This window comes from Protobothrops mucrosquamatus, unplaced genomic scaffold, assembly GCF_001527695.2.
Source record: "Protobothrops mucrosquamatus isolate PMUCROS unplaced genomic scaffold, P.Mucros_1.0 scaffold631, whole genome shotgun sequence".
Taxonomy (NCBI): domain Eukaryota; kingdom Metazoa; phylum Chordata; class Lepidosauria; order Squamata; family Viperidae; genus Protobothrops; species Protobothrops mucrosquamatus.
Genome location: NW_015386923.1, coordinates 432,185 through 441,745, shown reverse-complemented (window position 1 = coordinate 441,745; position 9,561 = coordinate 432,185). Strand labels below are relative to the sequence as shown.

Sequence of the window (9,561 nt, the reverse complement as noted above, 5' to 3'; positions counted from 1 at the left end):
GTGGACTCTGCTTAAATTTCTGATTCTCTGTCATCAAGGTTTCAAACTGTCTTTTAATCAATATGGCAGGAAGAATTCAAATAATACAGGACTGTATATCCTAGTGTTTGTGTTAGCAAGAACACAGCATAAATATTTCAACTTTTGTTGTTTTTTTTTATCTGAACTTTGGAACTTTGCCAGAGGAAGCAGAAAGGAACTAGTAAATCAGGTATGCTAAATTATTGCCTGCGGCCTCTTTGTTCCCTTTTTGTAGTCCCCCAAGACCACATTATCACAATTCAGGAGCTAGATTTTTCTACAATATTTCAAACACAAGAAGTAATTATAGGTTTGTTAAGTCTATAATTTCATTTTGCTCTTGTTGTTAAAATAAACCCAAGAACACTCCCCCATTCAAATTATTTAAAAGGGCCTCAAATCCTAGTCCAGGGGTCAGCAACCTTAAACACTCAAAGAGCCACTTGGACCCATTTCCCAGAGAAAAGAAAACACTGGGAGCTGCAAAACTTGTGCGCGCTTGCACGTGCACACAGAAGGAAGAGAGTTTGATTGAAGAGTTTAATTAAAAAGAAACAGAGGCTGCTGTGCATGAGTTCTCTCTCTCTCTCCCTCCCTCTCTCTCTCTCTCTCTCTTTGTCTCCCTCCCTCCCTTTCTCTCTCCCCCCCTCTCTCCCTCTCTCCGATCTTCTGGTCACCTGGCAAGCTGGCTTCACGCTGTCCTCTGACAAGCTGACACACATTCTTATTGGGCTGGCTCTCTCCTGCTCTTGGTCTGCCAGTCCTCTTCCCCCACTCAGTGTGTGTGTGTGTGTGTGTGTGTGTGTGAGAGAGAGAGAGAGAGAGAGAGAGAGAGAGAGAGCTTCTACTTTCTGCTGCTTCCTGCGGAGATGCAGCAAAGGCAGGAGCCCCACCCAATAAGCTTGTCAGCTTGTCGGAGAACAGTGTGAGGCCACTCTCTTTTTCACACACACACACACACACACAGAGAGAGAGAGAGAGAGAGAGAGAGAGAGAGAGAGAGAGAGAGAGAGAGAGAGAGAGAGAGAGAGAGAGAGAGAGAGAGAGAGAGAAGGGAAGCGCAAGTCTCTCTCTCTGCAAATGGCGGAGGAGGCTGGGAGCCGCAGGAGAAGGCTCAAAGAGCCACATGCAGCTCCGGAGCTGCAGGTTGCTGACCCGTGCTAGTCCTAGTCCTTCCAGTAACATCACTGCCATGATCTCTGTGACCCTCGGCTGTTAGAAAACTAATTAGAAAAAAACACAGTCCCCTGTCTACCTTTGTGGCTGCTGCTGAATGAGTCAGTATAAATAAAGTGTAGCTGAAACAAAATCTAGCATGCAATATTGTAGCATTTAGGGCAAGGATATGACAAACACTGACAAAAATGGATGAGAAATCTAAAAGAGAATGATACCTCATTTTCAATTTGTACAGAGCACATGCAGTGAAGTTAAAGACCAAGAGGGGGCGATGTAAGATGACAATTTATACATCTAAACCTATCATGGCTGGAAATGTGGGATAACTTGACTAAGAAGTACAAAAAATCAACTACACATCAAAGAAATGGCTGGGGCATGCAATGTATTACCTGAATAATTTGCTGGCTCACACTGTTGGCAAGAAGTAGCTCCTTTGGAAGAAAACGAATTTGCTGGGCATTGCTGACAGAAGGAAGAACCAGATTTGGCTGTGTAGGTGCCTGCTTTACAAGGAAAGCATTCAGAAGTATAAGCCACACCTAGGGAACATGGAAATAAAGATGGGGAAACATGTATGCAGCAAGCAACATAACCCTTTGACCACCCCCAGCAGCAGCTTGCGCTATGAATTAGACTAGAGATAGGCAATACCTTTCTGACCCATGGGACTAATTTTACACAGATAGCCAACCAATCAGTCAAACGAGGTCCCTGTCATAAAGTTTCATCTCCTATTTCCAAGTTGCCTCACCCATCTGTCACAATCTGTAGTAAAACTGTACACCAGCAATTGCGGTTGTGCCCTGACCACATCAAAACTCTCTGAAGAGAGAAAATATGGAATATAGATATGGTCGACTGGAGAAGTCTTCAAAGTACTCATGTCACTCTGAATCATCTTCTTCTAGAACAGAAGATGGTGAGTTTTGCTCTATTCAAGGGGAGCAGGGAAGATATCTGAGCCTGTCACTAAACCTGGTCCTCTCATTTCATTAGATTAAGGGCAAGCACCAACAAAACACAGACCTGTAATCCCAATGTTTTTCACCAATACAGGCTTGGGGGTTTTGGACCAAACAGAGAAAGCTGTTGTTTTCCAATATAAGACATTGTTGCCACGACTCAGCTCCACCTATAAATATTAAAAAAAAACTAGTTTGAATGCCCAAATATGTATATTGAAATGCAGTGCTAGTTCCCAGTAGTTCGTATATTTTTCCTTCCTCAAGTTACAGTTTTCAGTTTTAAAAACATTGTATACTTACACTGTGTTTCTCCCACCCTCTCTCTGTAGTTTTCATCCATCGAGAATCCTCCACAGTTGGTTGGCACTGGTCATTCTGAACCTACAATAAATGATGATGCAGATAAGGATGCAATTTCTGTTCACAGGAAAAGAGATTTATTGGATTCTCTACAGTCAACGCCCATTTATGGTGACATTATTAAATACAATTTGAACATATGCTCTACATCAGATAATAGATGGAAATTCTTTTACAAGTTTGTACAACTAATGATATTCCAGAGGTTAACTAATTTTTTAAAACTGAGGTACCTTTCAAAGAATCCTGAAAATCCTGTGAAAAATGTACAGTTCCCCACGTCTATGGAGATTCTCAGTCATCCAGGTCATAGTTATCCCAAAGGTGCTTTTTCATGAGGCAACTGGACTTTCTTGTTTTTCTTTGAAGACGTTTCACTTCTCATCCAAGAAGCTCCTCCAGCTTCTTTCGTTTCTTGGATGAGAAGTGAAATGTCTTCAAAGAAAAACAAGAAAGTCCAGTTGCCTCATGAAAAAGCACCTTATGGTACAGTTCCCCAAGATGTTGTGCAAGAACACTGAGAAATAATGTAACATCTGACCTACTATAAAACATACTTTAATATTAATATTAAATTAATTACGTTTTTCATTTTGGCACTTATAGCTCTGCCTCTAAAAATGTATATATTTAAGGCTGTACATTGAAATATAGTTATGTTGTTCTTGGCTACTAAAAAAAAATACAGGCTCCTTAAAGTATTCAAACTGATTCTACCACACCTAGAATATTTTATTTAGATTGTAACATCTGAGTTGGAATCTTTTAATGCCCATGTTATTGATCCATGGTGACCTTTTCTATTACTACTACTTTCTAAGAACAATATAAAACAATGGAGCAACCAATATTAATTAAAACAACACTTAAATGCATTTCAATATACTTTAGACATGCAAAGTCATCAAAGGGCATTTTAAAAGAACATGCCAGCAACAAGCCTTAGTGGTTCTGGACTAGAAGTAAATATTGGAAATGTCTTCTTGGCTGTAATATTATTATAGTTATGGAAAGAAGAAGTGCCAAAATAACAAAATTGTTACTTCAAGAAGCATACAAAGCTATCACTTTGTTTTAAAAGCTCACCAGAACATGATGATTACCAAAATTCATCTATGAGCAAATGCAGTTCAAGAAAGAAGGAATATCTGGAAGGTGTTAACAGACTACTGCAAAACTGGACATAAATTTTAGTGGTGTCTGATTTAAATAAAATAGAAACAGTTTTATTCAACCTGGGAGGAGACACCAGATCACATGGAATGCAAATTCTAGAAAACAGTGCTTAGGTTTTGAAAGACAGCACATAATTGAAAATTTCTTTCATATAACATAAAATAACAAAAACCTAGATAGAATCTTTTAACTGAACTGTAAGAAACATACAAAGAATTCAAAGACGATGTTGCTATCTGGGTAGATGTAGTCAAAGGAGACGGTCCCAGATTGCTTGAGCTTAATAGCGTACATCAGAGTAGCTACGCACTCATCTGTGTTGGAGGCAATATAATCTCCCTTAGGAACCCATGTTGACCTGGAACAGAAGAAAGAGCCCAACTGTTGTGAGAGTACGACTGCACACCACCAGCAACAGGTGGTGTCCCCAAGACATTATAAGGAAAATTACATTTGGATCAAAGAAGTTACAAATTCAGATGCCAGATCTTGTATTTCTACAGAAAAGGGAATAATTTTTATGAATGATTAATTGTAATTTGTTTATATCAGGTTTAATTTGATCTTGAAAACAAGGTTATGTAACAAAAAAGCTGCACCGACAGTAATTGACCTATATCGGTATTATACTAATTTCATAATGAACAGCATATAACCTATACACTCATTTCTACTATATGCATATATGCATAAAGCCGCGTGAAGGCCAAAGCATACCGATTCAACATTGTGTGTGTACAATGTAATACAATAATGAAAAAGAGATATGGGTACCTTTATTTTTCTTAACCGACTATATTGGAAAGCCTTTGTTCAGTGTGAAGTATGGCAGATGCAGATGTTTGCATGCTTAGAAGGCACAAAGTTGAAAATAACTGCTTTAAAGCATTTCCTGGACTAGTTTCTTTCCCCCTGATAATTTTATTAATTACATTAAACAGATGTAACAACCTAATTCAGAAATATATTAACAAGAAAGAAAAAGAAATATTTAAAAAGTGTACCAAAAAAATCCTCCCCCCAAAGGAAGTAGCAAGAAAAGGAAATTTCTACTGGACCAATTTTTCATATAAATAGCATAAAGGTAAATCCCTACTGAAAGCTAATTTAGTATAATGATTATCAGGCTAGAAACCAAGAGACCATGAGTTTCAGTCCCACCCTAGGCATGAAGCTAGCTGGGTGACTTTGAGCCAGTCATTGTCTCTCTTTGAACTGAGAGGCGCTCACCTTGCTTCAATTTTCAGTTTCTTCCCCTATTACTTTCAAGTAAAGAAGGCATTAATGTTTGAACAAAAATCTAGAAATTTAATCTAAAGCAGAAGAATGGCAAAGAATCAAAGCACTGGTGCTAATGTACAAAGAAGAAAATGTTATTCTGAGCTCCCACACTTAGAGACAAATTAGCTGCAATGTTTCATAAGCATTCCTACTCAAAATGCTGTCAAGCTTTAGAATCTGCAGCCTTAAGGTCACTGGCTGGCATATAGAGGTTGACTTTCAAAACAGACATATCCCAGCATTAATAACAACACATTCACTCACTTGGTGCAGTTTCCGAAGGACTCCAAGAGGTTGTAATCAATTTCAAAATTGGTTGCTATGCTGGCAAATCCATGGGGCAACTCATCCCATTCATCGAACCTGACACCAGTCCCAAGAGAATACGTGGCCTCTGCACATGGCTTGCATGACTGATTTTTCATATGCAAGAATTCACCTGCTTTGCAAGAAAATGCTGAAATACAGAAAATCACCAAAACAAAATCAGGGCAAAAGATTAATCTAGACTAGGGGTAGGCAACATGGACTTCAACTCGACTTCAACTCGACAAGTCATAAAAGAGCCAAGGTTGCCTACCCCTGATCTAGACCAGGGGTAGGCAACCTCGGCTCTTTTATGACTCATGGACTTCAACTCCCAGAATTCCTGAGTCAGCTGTGCCGACTCAGGAATTCTGGGAGTTGAAGTCCATGAGTCATAAAAGAGCCGAGGTTGCCACCCCTGGATCTAGACCAACACAGGCAGCTTCAGTGAATCTGTTACAGTTGACTTTATAGAACGACACCTTCTTATAACACCTTTGAGTTGTGCTTAACATCTGACAAGACTAATTTTTTTAGATAAAATGAACGATAGGCATGTTTGTTAGCTATATTTTATATTTTCATTGCATACAAAGCTTCATTAGATACAAGCACCAAAATATAATTGAAATAAAGCTAACACACACAACACAAAGAATTAAAGAGAGTAAAGGCTGTTCCACATGACCACCAGCCCACCCAAAAGTTTGCATACCTGGAAATAAGTTCCATTAAGTTAATGGGCCTTTATAAAAAGTGGATATCAAACTATACTGTTAGACCTTGTTTTATATAAAGACAAGCTTATATGAATCAACTATAATGAATCTCATGTTCACACAGTTCAACCCTTCTTTTCCTCTGCTTCCCCTATTAGAGGTTTAAGCATCACACCAAGGCATATTTTCTTTTAATTACAATTTGATAGGTAAGCCAAAAGGGCTAGATTCACACATAACTGTAAGCCATAAACTATAGGTTATAACTCATACTATCTGAATTCACACTTATTAGCCCATACCAAATCATACAGTGACAGAGCTTAGTAGAGTGGGGAGAGTAGAAATTTTAATTTCTAACTTTTAACAACTTAAGCACTGTTAATTACAGTGTGATCCTAGGATCTCTGTGACCCCAAAACCCCAGCCAGAGTCCACAAAAATCAAAATTATTTGCCAGCTCATGTTGAAAAACAATACATATTGAAATTATGAGAAAAACAACAACAAAAAACAATATGGTAATGATTCCTTTGTCTACACGTTGATGGAAATTTGGGCATCTTACTTCTTTTTATACCATTTCCCTATGAACATTAAAAAGAGAGCAATTGAATGATCTAAAAATGGGTAAAAAGGTCCATCTGATATTTTGTGTTATTTAAATATTTATGTCCTATCTTTCTTTATAAAATTCAGAGTTAACAATGCCAGAGTATGCAATTACTCATTAATATGCTAGCTACAGAAAGCCTTTAGGCATGTGATTGATAGAATGATAGACTATAAAAAATAATGATGCATGACAAGATTGAGGGAAGTAAAAGAATAGGAAGACAGGGAAAGATAAAATAGATGAAAAGGATCAAACAGATGACTGGAATATTCTTGGCAGATCTATGTTACTACAACATAGATAGTTCAAAATGGAAACCAGTTGAAGCAGTTTGATGGAACCTTATGAAATAGCTCTTAAAAATGGGATGTATGTTTCCAAAGATACTTTTACTTCTAACACTGGAAATAACAATATGTATGGAATGTAATAGAAAGAACAAAAATAGCTATGTACAAATACACTGATTTCAATTTTTAGGTCCCATTTGCTATCATTATGCTATAAATAATTCTGTACCACTGGAATAAAAATGAACAATGTAATAGTTAAAATTAAATCAAAATTATATTTCTAAGTAAAAGTTGTATTTTCTTGTGTGAGTGGATATATAATGTCTCTTCTAACATAGTATTTGTCTTTATCAATTTTTAGAAGCACATGTATAACAAGCTTACAACAAAAATATTTGTGGTCCACTTGATTATGGACAAATTAATATCTAATGTGGTGGTCCTAATTACAGTTTATTTACAATTTAAAAATTCTTTACTGATGTGCTGGCTTTGTATGCAACATAACATTTTAAATTTCTGAATGCTTTTATTCAGATACATCCCTGGTCAGAAGAAAAATATGACAGAGAGATATTCTAGGTCAGTTGCAAATTGAAATGTCTTCCTTTTGAATATTCAAATATTGTAATTGGAGAATCAGGTCTACATCCAAGCAAAGAAATTGTTAAATAAAACTACTGAAATGATAGTGTTGCCCCTTCTTCTTAAACAAAGTAAAGTATCTTGTGCCACAGAGTAACCTTTGTCTCTGCTTCTGATAATATTTGAAATGTCAAAAGAAAGAAATCGGTGGCAAACAAGAAAGATGGGTGGCAGCAATCATGGCTTACAGCATTTTGTGCCTTTGATGGGATCTGGCAGGCCAGTGCAGAGTCCTGGGGTGTGGGGCACAGCAACTCTCCATCTGGAGCCCAGGCTGTCACATGCTGTGTATTCATAATGGTATTCAGACTGGAAGAGGAAAAAAGAGAGAGAGAGAGACCAAATAACAGGCATTTAGTCCAGGTGACAGACTTTTTTTTTCTTATTTCAGAAAATTGTTTCTCTGCAGTACATAAGAGAACTTTATTATTTTAACATCTATAAACTATCACAAGGGTAAAAAAAAAGAATCCAACTCTTAAGAGATTTCAAATCATATTTTTGATATGAAAATAGCATACAAAACATATCATGGGCCAGCCTTCAAGTTTCAGTTCCTAGCAACTTATCATTTCATGATCTATTCTAAAACACTTATTTCTAAATCTACGGAGGTAACCATTTAGCCAAAGCAGGAAAAACTGCAGTTTTGTAGCATCTTAAAGACTAAACCACAATCCCACTCAGAGAATGCATCAGGCATTTTTCTTGCAGGCTATAGGCTAAAGACCTGGATTTGGGTGCTGGGGGGGGGGGGAGAGGACCACTATAGATAGTCAAGAGATATAGAAAACTAACTTGTGGTTGCCATGGTGGCTTCTGGATGTTGAAGACCAGACCTCTAGCTCTATTACAGAGAAGCAACCTAGAACTAAGGAGAAACTTCCTGAATGTTAGAACAATTAACCAGTGGAACAACCTGCCTCCAGAAGCGGTGAATGCTCCAACACTGGAAGTTTTTAAGAAGAAACTGGACAGCCATTTGTCCGAAATGGTATAGGGTTACCTGCCTGAGCAGGGGGTTTGACTTGATGACCTCCAAGGTCCCTTCCAACTTTATTATTATTATTATTATTATTATTATTATTATTATTATTATTATTATTATTATTATTATTATTATTATTATTATTATTATTATTATTATTATTAACTATCCTAATATGCCTACTAATCAACAACAACAGATTGTGCTACTGACCATACTACAAGACTGTGCAGCAATCCAGATTCCAAAGCTATCTCCGTATCTACTCAGGTAGCAGTAGAACAGGACATAATACAATCAGCCCAACTTCAGACCTTTGCTCCAGTTCTAATCTGATATATGCCTATTGTCTGCTAGTAATGCTGGATTTTACAGCAAGCAGACTAGCCAATCCTTATGCCAAATCTATGAAGCCAAATCTGATATCAAAAGAGTAAGCATAGTACTGTAAATGTTTGTCAATATCTCTGGGTAAAAAAATCCAAATAAATTCAAAAGTGAACTGCTACCAACCATGCAAGGGTCTCTGCATTTGGGCATTACTGGCAAATTAAATAAACACATTAATTTCATATTATCACCCAACCTGCTTTCTCTTTCTCCCATACATTTTCAGAAAATTATGTAGTTTCTGAGTCAAGATGATACAGGAAAGCTTTCTCACCTATGAAAGCCCAACTTGAAAAACAGAACATGAAAGATCTGGGACCAACATGTTTGTTTTAATATCATGTGTGCTTGTAAATGCCTCTCTTTACTACCATTTAAGACCCCGGTCCCTTTAAGACCTAAATATTTCATCAAACAAAATTATGTTTATTCTAGCACAATAGAGATTAACATAACAATGCAAGTTGTTTATGAAACAGTTCCCTGAGAACCCAGATGTGGAGTTTGCCTGAGAAAGAAAAATAAGTATATTTCTTTAGTATTCTAAATGGATGAACACTCTAAGTATATCTGTGTCTTACGGTACAGTATTCTAAACAACTGCAATTGAGCATAAAAG

The 9,561-nt window shown here is 37.1% G+C and overlaps 1 protein-coding gene across 2 annotated transcripts in view; it reads right to left on the bottom strand.

Annotated features, from left to right (window-relative positions):
• Nucleotides 1–9,561, bottom strand: part of KIAA1324 (KIAA1324 ortholog) — a 49,274-nt gene that overhangs the window by 19,435 nt on the left and 20,278 nt on the right. For both annotated transcript variants that reach the window (XM_029284470.1, XM_015817736.1), the window contains exons 2-7: nt 7,753–7,873; nt 5,250–5,442; nt 3,915–4,062; nt 2,469–2,549; nt 2,230–2,335; nt 1,593–1,742 (exon numbers count right to left, since the gene is read on the bottom strand). In XM_029284470.1, the coding sequence (XP_029140303.1) occupies nt 1,593–1,742; nt 2,230–2,335; nt 2,469–2,549; nt 3,915–4,062; nt 5,250–5,442; nt 7,753–7,873 (799 nt within the window). The remainder of the gene's footprint in view (nt 1–1,592; nt 1,743–2,229; nt 2,336–2,468; nt 2,550–3,914; nt 4,063–5,249; nt 5,443–7,752; nt 7,874–9,561) is intronic.